This window comes from Gallus gallus, chromosome 5 (assembly GCF_016699485.2).
Source record: "Gallus gallus isolate bGalGal1 chromosome 5, bGalGal1.mat.broiler.GRCg7b, whole genome shotgun sequence".
Lineage (NCBI taxonomy): Eukaryota > Metazoa > Chordata > Aves > Galliformes > Phasianidae > Gallus > Gallus gallus.
In genome coordinates, this window is record NC_052536.1 from 16,042,246 (window position 1) to 16,062,241 (window position 19,996).

The window sequence follows — 19,996 nt, forward strand, 5'->3', positions numbered from 1 at the left end:
GGAAGCAGAGTGGCTTTCTTCTGATAGAGATGATAAGGCAGCTGATGTGATACACCAGTGTTGCAAAACAGTGGAGAGAGATGGATTTGTTGCACTTGTCCTGCATTAGTAAAATACAGCATTACTTCACATCCATAGGAATACCAAGCAGCATGCAGTTCTTGCAGGGCATTTAATAGTTGAATACGCAAAGCAGCTGACAGTGCAGAAAAAGTGGAGAAATCTGCAATGTAGCACATAGGATCCAATCTCTGTGATGCGTTCTCATCTTGTGTACAAAAAAAAAGGGAAACTCTTAAAAGAAGCACAGAGGGAAGTGAACTAGCATCAGGCAGTTAATTAATGGTATTCTAATTGAAATAAATGTTACATTCTTATGCTTGGCTGAGCTGTACATAATTTATGCAGCAAATTAGTTGAATCTAGTGCTCATTAGCATTTTTATTATGTACCCAGATTCCACAATCTCATTTTGTGTACATGTCCAAAACTTAAATTCCAAAAGTTAAATTCAAAGCTAAATTCCATTCTTCCTGAACGTGGAGGTTGAGTTTTCTGCTTGGCTGCTGAACTGAGTTAAGAAACCTCAGAAATTGCCTCCATATGTTTCCCAAAGTGGTGTTCCTTTGTTTGTTTTGTTTATTTCTGTTGGGTTTTGTTTGTCTTTTGAATGAGTTAGAAATTGTTTCTGTTGATCTCAGGTGCTAACCGTGTGACTCTGGAGGACTCCAACATCCTTCAGCCAATGGGCCTGACTGTGCTGGGGAATCACCTGTACTGGATCGATCGGCAGCAGCAGATGATTGAGAGAGTGGAGAAAACTAATGGGTACAAAAGGACTAGAATTCAAGGCCGAATTGCTCACCTAACAGGCATTCATGCTGTGGAGGAACTTGATATGGAGGAATTCTGTGAGTTTCTTCAAATACCTGATGTTATTCACTCTTGGTCACTGTCTCAAGCTCCTCATCCAGCTGCATGTTTCAGTAATATTGGCTTTAGGTTAGACCATGGAGTGCTTTCAACTTGAGGGGCTGGACTCTAATAGAGGAGGAGAAACAAGTTTCTCATTCTTGTCCAGAGGAAGCCTTTTGCACAGCTAGAATACATGATTTCACAGCACTTAGTTACCTGCTTTTGTATCAGCTCATGTGATAGTGAATTAACTCTAAAAGCTGTTTAGAAACAATTAATGATTGCTGATTTTTTTAAGTACAGCCAAGTAACAGAGTTGGAAATGCTTTTATGAAGAAAGAGAAGGGAGTAGTATCTGTCTTTTCTCATGGGGTTTCAGACCTGTTTGTAAAGCATGACTGGTTTGACTTAGCATGACTGATGGTATAAAAGCCTCCGGTAGGGGAAGGAGAATGGGCAGGGTGCTCCTAAAATGTACCTTTGTGGATGTGGAATTTCTTCTTGATTAGAAGTGGAGCCATTTTAGGTGCTCCGTTCTGAAAGAGGCCAGTCATGTTGGACCTTATTTTTCTGGCTTGCTGACTCAGTTCCTGTGCTCTGAGTGTTGAACTTCAAACATTCTGTGCAGGATTATTCTTTAGTGAGTACCTGGGAGACAGGAGAAGCCTTCATCCATCCTCATGATGCCTCGTTCAAGGAAATAGGTCAGTGAGGTAGCTTCCTCAGGACACACTGCTGTTGCAGGGAGAGAAGCAGCAAACTCTTCTAGATGAACCCTGTCTTTCATATTTCTCCCCCTTCAAGGCACTCTGAATGCAGAGTGAAGAAACCTGGGAAGAGGAATATCCTTACTTTATCTGGGCAGTAGTCAGTAAAGTTTTTCCCCTCTACCCATGTTCCGCCTTGCCCTGGGGAAAGATGGGGGAGTATAAGACTACAGTATGGCAGAGTAAGGGAATGAAGGTCTGCGGTCTGGAGAGGAGTAATGCTTCCAGTATGGGAAGGGTTGGGGGCAGAAGTCTTGTATAAGGAGGATGCACATGAGTGCAAGCTTGCCTATATGGGTAAACTGTTGGAAGGAAGGTAGCGTATTTAAGCTGTAGCTGATTCTATTTGCTAATCCTTATCCAGATGTTCTTTTTTCCTTCACAACACAGTTTTTCTTCTTCTGTGACATTTCTCATATTTTAGTGCCTTTCAAAGGCAGTAAGTACATAACGATGGAAAAATGATTTTTCTTTAAATCTCAACACTGTTAATAAGAAAAAAGGGAGAGAGCGGACTTTATATCCCACATGTTTTTAAGAATGTTTATTTTATTATGGCAAGGGTAATGTTTCTTCTGACTTGTGCTGAAAGGAAGCACTTCTTTACATCTGAAATCTGTCCAATGAAGGTGACTTCTGTTACAACAGGAGAGTAAAAATAAACACACACGTGTGCATGCCCACACTGATGTACATGAGGGCACTTTTTCTGCTAGCAACCCGTGCTTCAAACAGTAGCGTCTCCAACACTGTGTTAAATTGATGAATTTGTTAAAGGTGAAAGCAGACTGCTGAGAAGCCCAAACAGATGGAAAAGAACTTTGGCACAGAAGTAGTGATAACTGTACCGTTTCTTCCCAGTGGAAGCTCTTGATCCTTACTGGTAGTAAAGAATGCATTGTACAGTGGCATCGTAAGTAACAGATCACTTCAGCAGATGCTGTAAAGTACTTAGCTGGGCTGGGATCCTCAGACAGTGCCTTCACCGGTCTGTGCCAGTTTCTCATCCAACTAACGCTTCCTTAGTTTGATTTCATTAGAAATTATTGGGTTCTCTGCACTTTTGAATAACTGATTGGGGAACGTGGCCATGTAGCTTCCCGTTTTACAGATACATAAATAACAACTGTGTGCGCTCACATTGCAGTTTTGTGAGTAATAGGGAAGTGATGAGGGCACATAGGGGATGGGGGATAGGTCTGGATAGTAAGAGGTCTTGGAGATTAGAGGCAAATTCCTCGGGGTTTGGTGGGCTGGCATTCTGCAGCAATGACTGTTAATTCTTGGTGCGTGGCAACACTAGAAGTCAGATGGGATGTCTGGGTTTGCCTTAAACGTGACCTTCTCAAGTCTGCTTCCTCACTTCTCTTCACCTGAGCTCCCACATTCATTTTATAAGTTCTTTGAAGGTCTCTGTATCACTGCAACCAGGAGAAATACAGTCCTCGTGAAGTAGTAAATCGACTTTTGAATGCAGAACTGAAAAACCTTGTATTTATCTTCCTACAAATTTGCAGTGAAATCTTAGTTACTCAACTAGAAGTGTTTTATGAGTGGTTTTGTGAGTTTGTCTTTGCTAGTAGTTAAGCTTTTCTTTTTTTTTTAACACTATCTAATCATTCTTTCTGTGTGCTTCTCCAGCTGCACATCCGTGCTCCCGTGACAATGGTGGGTGCTCACACATCTGCATTGCCAAAGGGGATGGGACTCCAAGATGTTCGTGTCCAGAGCACCTTGTGCTCCTGCAGAATCTCTTAACGTGTGGAGGTCAGTTCTGTTTAACAGCACTGCTAAGTGGTTTACACTGGGGAAAAAAAGAAATTAAGAACCACTGGAATACCAAATTTGGTCTATGACATACTGCTAGGTTTTGAGAACTGTCTATCTGGAGGAAGATCAAAAACAACTGAATGAATGAAGTCAGAGTGACCAAAATCAAATGGTTACTGTTGAAGGAATTTGCCCACCAAGGTACTTGACTTCCATGTGGTACAAAATAATACGAAGTTCCTGCAGGAGTCTGTATTTGTATCCAGATCGTGGATTTATACACAGCGTTTTCCTAGACATGATGTTGAATTCTGTCTTAAATGCAACTTTTCTACTAGCTGTTTTCTGCTTCAAGTTTTGCACATGTATGCCTTTACACTGTGTGCAGAACACACTTGTTAGACCATAAGGTAGTTGCATCTTCTACTGAGATTTTCATTATTGTGTGATGTGACAGTCTGTGCTATAAACGAATGCATATAACAATGTTGATAACCCATGATGATCTGGCAGTTGAAACTGTATGTATGATTCCCGCAGTACTCCAGCTTTTCAAATAACACTGTAACATAAAACACCGTGCTGTCTCATTAGTGACAGTTCAAAACATCAGTTGCAATTCTTTTTAATTAAGATAACTGTTGTCTTTCCTCATGGTAGACATTTGTTTTACAATTCCCTTTCACAGCCCCAGGAATTTTGATAATTGTTACCTTACTATTGCAGAGGGCATTTAAAATGGGGGAAAAATGCTTCTTTTTGGGAGATATCCTGTGTTGAATTATTTGCCTCTTTTGGTCCTCTGGCCTTTTTTTATGTATTCATTTTGTTGTGGATTTCATTTTTCTGGCTGAGCTCTGACCTCCCGTGGGACTGTCCCTTCCATTATAAACTGTTTTCTTTCCCATGACCACAACACGCTATGTGGTTTTGGAGTAGTGGAGGTTACATCTGCAGTTGGAAAAAATAAAACAGTCTACTTATATTTCTTGTTCTACTTCTGTTGAAATACGTGGCCAATGAGAGATTCTTACGTTCCACTGCTTTGGTGTCTTCCCTTGTAAATCTTAAAATTAAGGGGCCTCTTTCAGTCTCTGCTTCTTGTTTATTTTCATCATGATCCTTCACTAAGCTTGCAACAGCTTTGTAATTTGTCTTCCCTGCAGTAGTAGTAGCTCATAACAAGTATTTCAAAATAGGTTGATAGCTGATTTGGTTGGAGAACATTTTGTTCATGTATTCTCATGAACACACTTGACGAGTTTTTAAATGCAAATTTGTGTCTGCCAAGTGCAACCGTAATGCAACATTAAATGTGGCTGTAGATGCAGAAGTAGTAATCTGTCTGCTGAATTACCTGAACAGTACACTCCTATCCAAATTAATTCCAGAATTATCTTGATGTGTCTGTCTGGCATCCTTACCGTATCTACAGCTGCCAGGTCACTGGTTAGGTTTGTAAACCTCAGTATTGCTACGCCCAGTAATCATAACTCAGAAACTTGGAAATCATAGGAATGTCAAAAATTAAATGTATGTATTTTTACTTTGCATATTTGTTTTTCAAGGTCTTGATTTTACTTGATTATCCTTCTTGAACATTTCTCCTTAATGAAGTGTCCACAGCACTTTAAAAATATTTTGCATTTTTACAGAAGAACTTCAGTCCAGGCATACACATCTTTTTCTCCATCTGTGGAATATTTCCATCACGTTTTCACTCCGTTGAAAGGGCTAAATGATGAATGAATATGCACATGCGTTTCCTTTTCTCTTTCTCCAGAACCTCCAACTTGTTCCCCAGACCAGTTTACCTGTGCAACTGGAGAGATTGACTGTATCCCAATGGCATGGCGGTGTGATGGATTCCCAGAGTGTGATGACCAGAGCGACGAGGACAGTTGCCCAATATGCTCCGCATCTCAGTTCCAGTGTGAGAAAGGACAATGTATTGACGCGCATCTGAGGTGTAATGGAGAAATTGACTGCCAAGATAAATCTGATGAAGTGGATTGTGATAGTAAGAATCATTTTCCTTTTCTCTTGGCTCTGACGTAAGCAGCTATTTGAGATTCTAGCTGTTTTGATACACATTCATGATTTTTAGTTTCAAGTGGGGAAGAACAGTCTTAGCTTGCAAGTCTGGCAGAACTGTCCACTTGATTCTGCTTTTTTCTATGAAGTGAACTTTCCAGGGCTGCTGATTACTAGCCCTGATAAGACAATCTCTTTCCCAATAATTTAATATAGTTTGAATTCACATAGAATCTGAAATCAGTTAACAAGTTCATTTTACTGAAACTGGAGCTTGTGGATATAGATAAGAAACATAACAGCTGTATAAGACTTGATTATATTTTCAGTTACCATGTGTTTTAACATGTCAGGCGATCAGTTACACTTCTTTAGTTAGTGTAAAAGATCCTTTCTGATTTGATTTCAGTTTTGCACCAACTGGACAAAAATGTGGTGTTTCAGAATTTTATATCAGTCTCACTAAGTAGGATGTGTGATGGTACGAGGGAGGAATGAGAAAAGTGCTGACTGAATTTTACCTACTGCAGCAAAACAGGTGTTCTGGTGCCTACCTGTTTATAATATAAAATGCGTTATGGCTTGACATATCTGACATCTTTTGCTTCTCTTAAGATTGTTGAATGTTCCCATGCAAGTCATACTTAATCGTTTCTTTGTTTCTGTGCAGCAATTTGTCTGCTCAATCAGTTCCGATGTGCCAGTGGCCAGTGCATCCTCCTGAAGCAACAGTGTGACTCCTTTCCAGACTGCATTGATGGCTCAGATGAACTCATGTGCGGTGAGATGTCTTTGCTTGAGATCAAGTGCTCTGTTTTCAGATCTAACACCTTACAACTAAATGCAAAGCCCCACTCTCTGCATAGTAATATGCTTTCAGGGAAGCCCAGTTAATCTTGGCCCTATACTAAACTAACTAGGTCAAATTAGTTTCTTCCTTCCATCCTCTGGGTGGGTACTGCAAGGAAAAATGAATTTCATGAGCAAGAGTACTGAAAATCGCCAGGGTGGCAAAGGGAGAAAAGGCTAGAAAAATCGGAATTGGAGAATCTGTTTAGCTCTCCTTTTGGAGATCTCAGATTGCACGTGCTTCTTCTGATCCTCCCACGTGTCCTGTTTAACTCACAGCCCTCACTCAGTTCCCCCCAGTTCCTTGGATACTGTGAAGCCACTTTTCCTTTCATTTTATTTTTCAATTATTTTCTTTGTGCACTTGGCAAGCTTTTGTGGTGCCAAGTTAATGCAGCTGTTTCCTGTTTGCACTATGGGTTCAATCCTGCAATTAGGTCTTAACTGGTTTAAATGGGTCTTTATGTAGACATAAGACTTGCCTCTTCTGGAGTTTCTTTGTGGAACAGAGCATTCTGTGGTTTCTTGCTTGACTGAGAGAAAGTCAAGTAGGAAATAAAAATGATTACTACCTTCAGGATGAAGGTCTTGCATTCAAAAGAAGTTAGGTTTAACCAAAATGAGATTTTTGTGGTTTAAACTAGCTAATTTGAGAATATGTTTTAGTTCTGGCTTTGCCTTTTTTCTGGTATCATATCTGAGTTAATCTGCCTATTTAAAGGTGAGGTCCTTGGCTGACCTATAAGCTGTTGTGCACTAATAAGGAAGACAGAAATGAATTCTTGATGTTGAGCTGCTAAGAGTTCATTGATAGTTCTTTACATTTCCTTTGTCTTCCTTCTCAACTTTCAGTTCTTTTGCATTCCCTTCAACTAAAGGGCACGAATTTAGAACGTAGACAGTGGGAGATATGATATATATCAAATCTCATCTCAAGTACTGCAGCACTTTCTATTATTTAACACTGGGCTTTATGGGGGAAAAAGAAATAAGAAGTAGAAAGTATTTGAGATATTCTGGTTGTATGTTTTTATTCCAATCTGTAAAGTTCTTAATAGTCACTTACAATACTTTTCCATCCTAAAATGTCACTCTTTTAAGAGCTTTTAGCTCAGAAAACATCCACTGCTCAATGCATACTGTAGCTTGCCTACAAGTCAAATCTTAGAAACAAAGTTCTACTGGCCGTTGTTATATCAAGATGATAAGTAATCCTCTTCCAAGGTGAATTGCTAGACAGAAAGAAGAATACATTGCTGTTACTGTTGTATTTACATGTAAGGAGAGAGAGCGTGAAGTCTTATGCATAGAATCAGAATCTATGTAGTTAGAGATGTCTGAGTTAGATGCAGTGACTTGGAAAGACACATAAATGACTGACTTGACTGATGTACTGTGCAAGCTCTGGGACAGCATCATATATATTGCCATATTTAATGACGTCCTTTTTTCCCCCCTTTTTCCAGAAAAATCAAAGCCATCCTCAGATGAACCTCAGCCCCACAGCAGTGCCATTGGTCCCGTCATTGGAATAATACTTTCCCTTTTTGTCATGGGAGGAATGTACTTTGTTTGCCAGCGAGTGGTGTGTCAGCGCTACGCCGGACCCAACAGCCCCTTTCCACATGAGTACGTCAGTGGCACGCCTCACGTCCCTCTAAATTTTATTGCTCCAGGAAGTTCTCAGCATGGCACTTTTACTGGTAAGGATGGTAAAAACCCTAATAAGTACCATTACATTGTGTGGATTTGAGCTTCTGCAGGTTATTGAGAGCTGACTGTTGCCTGAAGTGTAATGAAAACATCCCCTTTGGTTTAGTCCATCTCTGAGACAGATTTCCTGTTTGCTTTTGGACAGTGTTCTCTCTCTGTGTCTCAGTCCTTCATCTCTAAAGCAGCAGAATTTGTCTACCTTGCCAAGTAATCAAAACGTCCATCCAGAGAACTATATGCTGATAATAAGTTGAGACTGAAGGAGTGGACTAAAGATATAAGTAAAAGCTTGGGATATTCACCTAATAGCTAACAGCTCTGAGACCTCACATAGCCATCAAAGTAAACACTTATGTGATATATCTTACAATTGTAAATTTAAAATATACTTTTCATAGAGATGGTTCATTTCTAACTACAAGGCCCTGAGAAGAGAGAATATTTATTTGTATTGTTCAGGAAGATGGAAAGTAAATGGTCACCTGTAAACCTACCCAACAGGGCCAGAACAAATCCATATTTCAGAGCACTTGGAATCTGCTTTTCCTGTCAGCTGAAATTCATACGTTGAAGAAGATGGATGAACAGATGTGGCACTTCTTTGTATGGACAACATTTTGAGATGTGCTATTGCTTTCTTCCAGCCAGGGTCTTAAGACAGCCAGATATAACTTAGGTTCATGCTCTCTTGCATTTTAATGGCTATGGTTAGCTGTTCCTGCTTACAGTCTGTTTTTATGGTCATCAAGGCTTTGTGGTAGGAAATAAAATTTGAGGATGAAATCGTTACAGGTGAAATCTTTGCAGTGGTGTTTTAAACTGGTCTTCATATTAAGGCTTTTTTAATTAAAGGAATTATTAGTGGCTTTCATTTGTACCACTGTAGGTGCTAAACTAAGCTGTCAGTCTGGTTCCCATTCATCGCTGTTATTTTTTTCTAGTCCAGCTACCGTAGATTTTCATGGCTCTGTATTGCTCTGACAAGTTACAGCAGCTGACTGTCTTACCATTGATGTTAATTCTAATGGGAGGGCGTAGGTTGAAGCATGGTGCTTCAAAAAAGTGAGTGGTCATGAACAGTGGTCACAAATAGAATCATCCTGCTTTTCTTAAGTATTTCCCAAGGCTGAAAAATTTCTGAAAGCTTCTGAGCTAAGCTCTTCCATTGGCACTGAATATTTTGACAGAAAGAATCTGAGAATATGTAGTCTGATTTAAGTGCATCTTTGAGTTAAAAAAAAAAAATGGGACAATTTTGGTTTCCCCTTTTCCTGTCACCCAGGTTTCCTTCCTTTTTTCAGTTTAAAAAGTGTTGGTTTTTTTTTTTCCAATAAGAGTAATTATTTTTTTTGCTCTTGTTCATGTACTTGCAATTGAATTTCATTGGATAGAAATGAAAACTTTGGATGTCTCTGGCTTGTTTCTCTTGGGCAGTGTATAATGCTTATTTCTGCAAGTGCCTGAGTTTGTTTAGTTGGAAAATTTCTTTGTTAACAATTTGGGTGGAAAAGCTGGATCAACTGATCTGGAGATTCCTTTCTCAGCAGACTGAGAGCGCTCCTTGTGAGGAGCTGCAGAGTCACAATAGGTGGTCTGGGGGTGAGGTGTTTGCTTTACATAATATAAAATTGAAAATATGTTGTTTTTTGTAATCCTGAAGTTTTTATGTAAAAGATCATTCCAAAAGCAACAACCAGTAGAGTTACACGGATTTGCCAAGCTCTGGATTTGTTTTCTGGTTTGCATTAATAGATGAAATTGTGGTTTACCTAACCTTGGATTCCTCTCTGTCTCACTGCAGGCATCTCTTGTGGAAAGTCTATGATTAGCTCCATGAGCCTCATGGGAGGGAGCAGTGGTGCCCCCTTATATGACAGAAACCACGTTACTGGAGCCTCTTCTAGTAGCTCATCCAGCACTAAAGCCACTTTCTACCCACAGGTATGTCTTGAAAATATGCCTGTGAGTCAGATATTGAATTCAGCAGAGCTCCTCATTTAATTTGTCTCATGCTTCACCAGAATCTCTGTAACTTGCTGAACAGTTTCATGCTATAGTACCCAGTTGTTGCATCAGTGCCACAGTAAAGGGATGAATAGAAAAAGTGGATTTATTTTAAAAAATAAAATAATAGGTGGATTTATTGAAAAAAAAAAAGTCTTAGTTAAATAAATCTTGAAAGACAAAAGTAGCCCAGGAGCTGATCTGCCTGCTCCATTTTGTTTGGATATTTCTGTTGGCCAAACTCTTCCATTGGGGTACTGGCCTAAACTAACCTCTTACTTGGAATTCTTCTACGCTTACAGTTCAGTGCTGTGTGAGTCAGGACTTGCAGGGACAGTGTCAGCCTTCGGAAAGAAAATGCTGGATTTTTATGCAGAAGTTGTTGTGAGGGCTTTGCTATATTAAAGTTACTGCTGACCCGAATGTCAGTTCTTCCTGGTAGCTTTGTGTTTATCCCAGCTTTACGTTAACTACAAAAAGAAACAGTCTGAGCAATCTGAATGTTTTGGCTTTGCACCTGCTGCCCTCTATTTGTTTTAATACATCCAGACCCAAAATAAAGTCTCATAATTAACTCATATGATCTTTAAAAAAAAAAAAAGCATCAATCCCCCCAAGCCGCAATGAGAGGAATAGAAGATAAGGTCAAGTGACTCACTGAAGGAGTAAATAATATTTTCAAAATAAGTAGAGTTGTGCAATTAACTCAGACTGAATACTGATTTTAATCTTCTTAGATCTTGAACCCGCCTCCATCCCCAGCTACTGATCGCTCCCTGTATAATGCAGAGATGTTTTATTCTTCAAACATTCCTTCAACCACAAGATCTTACAGGTACAGCTCAGATAAAAAGGTTTGATACATATTCCATTGGTCTGTCCTTTACTTTTGCATCTTAAACAGAATGTTCTTGTTTAGACCTTTACCTTGATTTAAAAAAAAAATAAAGCCACTAAACTTTCCCTCGTAATAAATGACCATTCAAATTGAGATTATGCTATTTCTTGGCCCATAAACATTAGCTTTGTTCCTTGTTTTGATGCAACAGGGTTTAGCACCTTTCAATACAGTGTTGCCAATAAAGAATGCTGTGTATTTATATTTATATTGCTTTGTAATGGTTACTCAGCATCCTGTGAGGAGAGTTTGGTCTTGTCTGCTCTTTGATGGATTGACCTATTGGTTAGTTCTTAGGGACTGAACTAAGTGGTCATGTTGGTCTTCTCTGGCTGCCCAAATCTATGGATCTACCACCAGGTTAGAGGCTGGCAAAATGCACTGCGAGCTGCAGGTAGCTGTGCCATTCATTTTTAACACAGTTCAAATACTTCTCACTTGGTTCATATGAAAACCTGAGTTATGGCTAACATAGAATGAATAAACAGCTGTCTTGACTCTGGACGTAGGCATTCGTTTTCAGTGTCTTTGTTTCCCTTTTTCAAAAATCACAACTAATGCATGTGGTTTTTTTTGTTTCCTCACAGGCCTTACCTTATACGAGGGACAGCTCCACCCACAACCCCGTGCAGCACAGATGTTTGTGACAGTGACTATACTACTAGTCGATGGAAAGCCAACAAGTACTATATAGATTTAAATTCAGACTCAGACCCTTACCCCCCTCCACCCACACCTCGCAGCCAATACATGTCGGCAGAAGAAAGTTGCCCTCCCTCTCCTGCCACAGAAAGAAGCTATTTTCACCTCTACCCACCTCCACCCTCTCCTTGTACAGACTCCTCATGACCTCAACAGAAGGAACTTTCCCTGTAAATATTTTTAAATATGAACAGATTTTAAATATATATTTTATGATTTAAAGATAAAAAGGGGTGGGAATTAAAAAGGAAAAAAAAAAGAAATGTGAATAAAAATGGGTGGGAGGGATGGGGCTGTGAAAATTGTACAAAGGAAGAATATTTATAAAATTGATTTTTTTTTAACTTAATTTCCCTTCTTTTGTGCCATATTTGCCTTTTTGAAATCATGGAACTGACTTACTCTCCAGTGGATTTGGGGAGGCAACGTTGAGCCTTTTTGCATTTCAAACCACCTTTTTACACGCAAAGTGTGTGCAGTTCTTTTTACTAATGTGAGAAAAGAAAGTGAAGTGGCTTGTGGAAAGAGGAGGCTAAAGAGACCAATATTCACAGAGAAGAAAAACATGCTTAAGTAGTTTGTCAGTGTCTCATCCCTTGTATGCCACTGGAAGAAAACATGCAAAGAGTACCACTGTCATATGCTCCTGTTTGCTAGTGAGCTGAGTGCTTCCCAGCAGAACCTGTGTCCCGAGACCTGGATTTGGAACCTCAGCCTCCGTTTGCTCAGCACTGAACTGGAAAAACACCTATTTTAACCAAATCTTTCAGCTTAGCTGGTCCCACAGGCGTTGTGTCCTGACTCATGCTAGTACCATACTGCATACTGATTCTGGAACTGATAGGAGCTATAAACATACCCAGACCTTAAATGCTTGGTTGAGCTCCAATCAGTTCCCACTTTGAGTGCGTGATAGTAGAAGAAGTTGTAACGGCCTGACAGTGAGAGCAAGGGGCTCTTAACAAGAGAAATGCCTGACAAACGGCAGCTTTGCTCAGGTTCACCGTTTTAATTTGAATGAAACCAGGTTCCTTCATCCTTGTCTAGCATTGACTTCCTTGTGAGGCTTTGGTGACTTAGCCGGGAAGGAGCTGTAGCAGTCAGCTGCTTCTCAAAATACAGTGGTACTTCACCTTTTACCCTGAAGTCCGGTAATTCTTCTATTCTGGGTCTTTGATGTGTTCACCTGTATTGAATTCATCAGTGAATTGCTTCATCTCCAATGTTCATTTCCCAAAGTGGGATGATACAGTGGCCTGCATTCTTTTAAGTGAGGAAAGTTGTTTGTTTGTAGGACGTGGTATCTGCTGAGCTCAAAACCAAAACATCTGCTATTTGAGCAGTTTAGTCATGTCATCAAAATTTGCCACCAAATTAGTCCAAACTTAGAAACATAAAAAGGGAGGAAGGAGAGCAGGCAAATACATCTGATTGTATTAAAATAAAAGAAAAGTAAACTGCAACAAGCTATTGTATCCTCAGGACACCGTAATCAGTGAAGTGCTCGTGCTTCTAGCTCATTCCAAACCCTTTTGTGAAAGGGAGACTGGGATAAGTGCCTTTCACAATACAGAAGATAAATTTTTGCTTTGATTCATCTCCTGTTGTAACAAAGAGATTTGGGTATTGAATGGCAATTTTCACCTCTGATGATGATGTGTGTGTGCCTACCTGGGATATCTGAGGGAAAATCTGAATATGCAGGCCTGCACCTGTTTCTGCAACTGCTGAATAACATGTGGTGACTCTTTGACAGCCTTAATATTGTTGGCAACAGCAAAACGTTTTTCCTTTTTGAACTTGTGTTTGGGTCAGTGTTTTTTGAACAAAAGAAGCCTGGGACTCCAGGGCAAAAGGTCCTCGTTGTAGTCGAGGGGCTGGGACCGTGCAGTTCCAATCCAGCTTGTGTTTACAGACTTGTTAGTCCAAGTCTGTTCTTCCTGCCTCCATTATTAAAGCACAGTATTGGTGCTTTATTTATTTCTCCTTGTCGTATTACTGAAACTCTTTTCAAGTAGATTTCAGTACCTTCATGGCTAAATTTTTGCTTTTGAGTTTCACTTTTGGCACAAAGATGATGCCCACCATTTCCTGTGGAGAAAAAATAGACAACTGGGGAATCCAGCACTGGAGTTTAAGAATGGATTCTCTTCCCACATCCCTTGCCAAAGTTAGCAGTTGTATAATATCCCAGGAGGGACGAGGTCATCATTTGTTACTCTTTGAGTGACTGACTTTGCAGATCTCTGAGAAAGCATTAATGATTTGGTGAAACCAAACAAGATTTTCATGTGACTGTGTTTCAGTGAATTAAATGCTGAATGTAGATCCACGGATATTTCATGTATCACATAATCATATGCATGTTCTACGTTACAGCGCTTGGTCGAATTTCACGTCGTACGTCATTTTGTGTGTAACTATTGGCCATTTGTAATGAATGTATTCCTTGTTTCCTGTTACAGTTCTAGCTTAGAGCCATACCATACTAATTTTCCTGTGTTCCTGTGATGGCACTGAATGCAAGATTACTTTTTTTTTTTTCCTTAAACCACTGATGGTTTTAAAGAGCCACCACTGTAGCAATCCCAACCACTTTGTTTTATTCTCCTTTTATAAAGTTTGGAGTCGAGTCCAAGAGAATTAGCAGTCTTGCTGAGAAGTCAGACTGACTTAAGGACCAAAGGAATTTGACCCTTAAGTACTCAGAAGGAAGCAAGCACTTGCTGAATGGAATGGATTAAGCTTGTGCACCCTTGTGTTTCAATTGGATGTTCAGAACCTCTTGCTGCTGATGGTTGCTGAGAAATTACTTCATCTGAGGCACTTCAGGTTTTGTGATCAGAATGCAGGTTCCACACTGCTCCGTGGAGTTGGCTTGAAAAGCCTCTTCTAAAGAGGACTTGTAAGCAAATGTAGCATCTAAAGGTTTAAATACTAAAATATTACTTTTTGTTGCTGTAGGCTATCTAATCTAAAAAGATTTTTGCACTCCTGGAGTCAGAAAAGACGACGTATTTGAGTGAGAAGAGCTACTTTTCTCCAGAAATATCCCCCAGTGTGTTTTTAGTGAGGTATGTTTTCCATCCTGTGAACCTTCAGGCTAAAACTTAGAAAGCAGAGATGCTTCTTCTAGATCAGGATGAGGGAAAGTGTTGCGTAGAATTATTGAAAGCGTGTGGCAAGTTGTAGCGGTGCAGGGTTGAGCAGGAAATAAGCAGGGAAAAGTTGTATTTTGCTGAGGTTTAGGCGTGGTTCTGTTAGTGCAGAAAGGTGCTATGAGAAAGGCTGAGGTATCCTGACGTATCCTAGGAGTTCTCCCCCAAGAACCTGCAGGGGGGGGCGCATGTGGTTGGGCTTTCCATGTGAGCTTCTGAGTACTTGAACCAGTTTACTGAAATATTTTCAAAACCCATTCTGACTGTATATTAGCACTTTAAAGCAGCTGGGGATGGAACGCGGAGCTGTGTCTGGATAGCAGCAGGTAACGGGCAAATGAACTGGTTGGTTCTGTGTTACATCTAAGGGCAGATTTCATAGCAGAGAGCGGCTTCTTTGCCTTCTGGTGCAGTCACAAAGGCAGCTACAAGGGTCATCTTCTCTGTAGAATTTATTCTGTGTGTGGAACAAATGCAGTAGCAACTTGAAGCTGTAAGGTAGATGAGCAGACTTAAAAAATCATGATCTTCATTGGCAAAGTATACTTTGAATTCAAGCAAAGAGCTAGTGTGAATTCTAGCTGGACGTCGGCTAGACTGATCTGCACTCTGAAATTTGCAATGGATACAATTAATTTGTTCATTATTGGTGGGTTCCCATTGTTTCACTGCTTTGATTTAACTGCCTGGATAGATCTCTAAAGAGCGCTCAAGCTAAGAGCAAATCAAATCTACACTGTACAACAAATAGTGTTTTCTTTAGGATAATGACATTACAAAATGTCCACAGAATTAGATTGTGCCATTATTAACGTGTTCTAAAGAGGAAGGGTGAAATAAGTCGCAATTTTCCTCTTTTTGAATAGTGAATTTGATTTGTAGCAATGAAGCTTGATCTCTCTGGTTCCAGATCTAAGACGCATCATGTTCTCCCCATTTTTAGGGGGGCAACTGATGCCTCTTGGATCCTGGGGCTTTTGAAACTATGAAGTGTCTGTGCATAGCAGCGATCAGTAAGGACTGACCATGCTGTGCTGAGCTACCAGTGACATGGGTGTTCACACACTGCCTGTAAGGTCAGATCCTTTTGCTGCAGAGGGCTCTGGGGCTGCCCTGCATCAGATCCTATGGAAGCACATTGTAGTACATCACGAGTATGGTTGGTCAGACTTGACAAAAGTTGTGTGCCCCTTGTGCTCCGAACATTATCAGAAGCAGATCTTTTCTGATGTCAATCATTTTGTTGGGGTATGTGTTGAGTCAGCCCAAATGAGTAGCTGTGCTTATAATTGTACAACAAGTGATACCCATTAATGTCAGGAAATGAAAACAGAAGGCAGGCATGTTCCCAGTAATTAATAACACACAGGAGTGCCTGGCATGGAGCCCTGAGTTAGAAATAATGTATTTGTTGCTACGGTGCTGAGGGACATTTTGCAAACTTCCATGTTTGGGCTGAGCCTTGGACAAGCCATAATCCAACATGACAGACGTTTACAGGGTGGTTATTCAGTTGTTTCTGTTTAATAATGAGTGCACTATAAATGATGAGTGCATTCCTCACCACAAGTTTCAAAGTGCCTGATCTTCTGTTACTGTTCCCTTACATACTGCAATGCTTTTGTCATTAAATGTAAAATCCCCTTTCTTTGACTATCAGGAGTTCAACTGAACAGCTTAAGGTATTTCCCACGTGTTAAAAGTAACATTATTATACATAGCTGTTTTCATTCCTGTCACGTGTTCTAGCTCTCCTTCCTGAGAACAAATACTGAAGGTTTTGTAAAGGGTATTTTTCCTCTATTTTGTGTATTTTGCAGTTGGCCAACTATGCTGTGGGTCTCCTCATGTGAGATCGTGCTCCTGGGCAGGGTGGGGGGAGGAGAAACAGATTTAAATTAGTGTTAAACCTGCTGATAAGAACGATGGAAACTAAGGTTATACAGATGACTTCTGCATCCTGCAACCAAGTTCCTCAGCTGCTGTGTCCTGACATTGCTGGCGATGCTCCCAGCTGCCCATGGCAGTGAGGCACCACAACCAGGCTGTCCCCAGCACAACCTGCAGCCCCACCGCAGCCCACGAAGGGAGGCAGGAGCCACTTCTTCAGCCAGCACAGAATCCTGCTGGATAGAAGATGACAGAAACAATTCCGAAGCAGGACACTCAACGTCAACGAAATACGTGCAGAGAACGCGCCTTGAAAGAGGAGAGCCTCATAGCTACAGAGGTGGACCAATTCACCAGCATTTATGTGTTTGTTAAACGAGTGCCCCTGCTGATGTGCCTTCCTCTGAGCGATGCTCCCAGGGGGAGCTGAGTCCAATGAAGGCAGCCATGTTCCACTTACGTTTGTACAGAGGTCCTGCGATGCGTAAACGAGAACAGAAGTATCTTAATTGCGACTACAAATGCAACAGTCATAAATGGAATTAATTGGCCTGCAGAGGTCAAAAGAAAAGCTGTTGAAAAATGCTTTGCTGTTGGTTGTGAAATTTGGAGGGCATCATTGACAAAACTCTAACCCACACCGCTTTCTTACTTATCTAATTGTATTGTAATTGCTGCTATTTGTAAATGTACATGAATATACAAAGATTACCAAGATTTTTTATGATAAACACACACAATCTTTTTTTATATTTATATTAAAACATGTATTCTGCAAACAGCCTAATAATTACAGCTTTATGTGTGTATCATTTTGTAGGATTTGGTACTACAAAACCAAACCCAGTACTGAAGTGCCTTCTGTGTTTTAAACAGCTCAAACATTGACTGGGGAAAAAATTAAAGCCTTAAATCACAGAAGCCCCAAGAATCCTATGTTGAGTGTACTGCAGTGAGTCTAAGTAAACACTGTGTTCGGTTCTCCTCAGCTCAAATGCATCCATGAGTAGTGGGACTGAAACTGACCGCTGAGGGGTTTTTAGAGCGTACATATCTTGAGTTTGTAATATACTGGGATATATATATTTGTCTCCAGTGCAGTATTTCAGGTGGATGTTCATTTCCGTATTCATTTCAGCAGCAATTTTGACATGTTAAATACATGTCATTAAAGAAGTGCCAACAGGTGACACTGTAGGTATTTGGGGATTAAATTGACGTTACTTTCGCATTGTTGTTACAGTTATGTTTCATGAAAGCCATTTGTCATGTTTCAGAAGGTCTTTACCAATTGTTTTCCAAACATGGCCTTTAAGATACAAACGAACCTGGCTGGAACTGTTGTAAGAAAGATTTCCGTTGAGGCTTTCACCGCTTCAGACCTTTACACGTTAAAACAGTTTTCTGGTCACAAAACTGCAACGATTCTTTATGTTAACAGAGCTGAAGTTGTTTAAGATAACCGCTATTTTGTATAAAGATTTGTAAAGATAATGGACTGTGCCTTTGTACAATAGATTCTGTGGGTTTTGTTTTGTAATAAATATATTTAAAATATTTGATTAGGAGTCCTTGTGAGCGGTGATATTTCAGCATCTGCAGCAGAGGCAACCAGCCGGTGGCACAGCTGTAACAGCGAGAGCAAGGAGGTGAAGAGGTTAGTTGGAAAACTGCACATCTTTAGGATCATGACTGTTAGCAAGCTGTCCAGCTTACCGCAACTTCGTCAGCATCGTTACCCTGTCCAAGTGGTGCAATTCATTTCCATAACTGCTGTGGGTTTGCTATACTCGGTCAGGTCAGTGTTTTGTTGTTGTTTTTTTTAATGTATAGTATGTTTTAAATCATCTCCTTAGGAGGCAGAACTAAATTTGTGACTAAAGACTCTTTTTTAAGGCGGGCATACTTGAGGACTATTTTTGTTGAGTCTAGCTTGGTCTTACAGTCTTGCAATCAATATAGGTAATCTCAGGTGGGTGAAGTCAGAATAACCTTTGTCCTGTCCTGTCCTAACTGTAAAGTCAAAATAATCTTTAACCATCTTTCTGTTACATTCACACGAGTGAAACTCAGTGTGTCTGGTAAACTTTGACAAGGTAAAGCTGAGTTCTCAGCACTAAATATCTCTTCTTTGGAAGGCCTCAGTGTATCTGTGATCTCACAAAGAGTAGATTGAAGATTTCTGAGAATGAGCAGTTCCATTAGTTTGTAACAGGGATAAGGGAGAACTGACTGTGGAGCAAAGATGAGAAGATGGACCAAAAATGATAAGGAAAGACTCCTGGTGTCTGTGGGAGGTTCCCTGAAGACGTGGTGGATAAGTCAACAGGCTGGAGAGGGCAAGCCAACCAGTTTGCAAATAATATCCTTCTGAGATCAAAGCCTGTCATTATGGCAGAATTGTTCTGCTAATGCAAATGTGACTCGTGTTTCAAAGACGTATCCTTTCACCAGGTAACAGTTCTAGCCGCAAATGGCACATCTGTAAAGCTGTGTGTCTCCAGCTATCAGCAATATCAGGAGCTGCAAAGAAAATTAAAAGGAGAATCTGGAGTTGGATTTTAAAAGTCTCTAGCATCATAGCGTATGAAACCTATGTTTGGAGATAGAAAAGTTATATAGAAACCAGATTGTTTCCCCCTTTCCTTCAGCCCTGTTAAAAGTGCCATTTCATTTTGGCAAAAGCAGCCACAGCAAAACTGTAGTCACCAAGGAGGGTGACTGCTGGTGGGATTTTTGTGTGTTGACTTAGGCACGTGGGCATACTAATATGAGAAGGTAGGAAGAGCTACAGCAGCTGGCTCTTCAGTCCTATAGTAAGTCCTATTAAGGTTGGAGAAGACCACTAATCATCTAGTCCAACCATTAAGTTGAACACAAACACTGCTAATGGGTGTAGCTTTTCTCAGAGTGAGATCTTTATTATAGAGATCTACCATGGAAACAATTACACGATGACAAAATTTTTCTGCTATTGCTGATATTCCTTTTTTTCCTTAACCCCAGAAAATCTAACCCAGCAAAACTTATTTATTTATTTATTTATTTATTTTTGTTGGGAGCAACATCTTTGCGAGGCACCGCTGTCTGTGTAGCTATAGCAGCAATTTATTCGGTGCGTGACCCAGTGACGACATGGGGGAATTTTGCCTGATGCAATGGAGAATGTGAGATGTTGACAACTTTCCCAACAGCGGCTCATCAGCGGGTGAGAATAATCTCTGAAGGCTCCAACTTGTGTCACTTTGACAAGTGTGCTTTTCCCTTGTTTTAGTATGCTTTAGTACGCTCACAAT

General features: G+C 40.3%; 1 protein-coding gene across 2 annotated transcripts in view; it reads left to right on the top strand.

The window, feature by feature from the left end:
• LRP5 (LDL receptor related protein 5) overlaps window positions 1–18,262 on the top strand; it is a 134,355-nt gene extending 116,093 nt beyond the window's left edge. The window contains exons 16-23 of one of the 2 annotated variants that reach the window (NM_001012897.2): window positions 702–911; window positions 3,324–3,449; window positions 5,236–5,472; window positions 6,157–6,267; window positions 7,802–8,038; window positions 9,850–9,989; window positions 10,790–10,887; window positions 11,538–12,001. In NM_001012897.2, coding sequence (NP_001012915.1) covers window positions 702–911; window positions 3,324–3,449; window positions 5,236–5,472; window positions 6,157–6,267; window positions 7,802–8,038; window positions 9,850–9,989; window positions 10,790–10,887; window positions 11,538–11,799 — 1,421 coding nt within the window. In that variant the 3' untranslated portion in view covers window positions 11,800–12,001. Of the gene's footprint in view, window positions 1–701; window positions 912–3,323; window positions 3,450–5,235; window positions 5,473–6,156; window positions 6,268–7,801; window positions 8,039–9,849; window positions 9,990–10,789; window positions 10,888–11,537 lie in introns of both variants that reach the window. The other variant, XM_040700872.2, reaches the window with a different exon arrangement.
• Window positions 18,263–19,996: the final 1,734 nt, after the last annotated feature.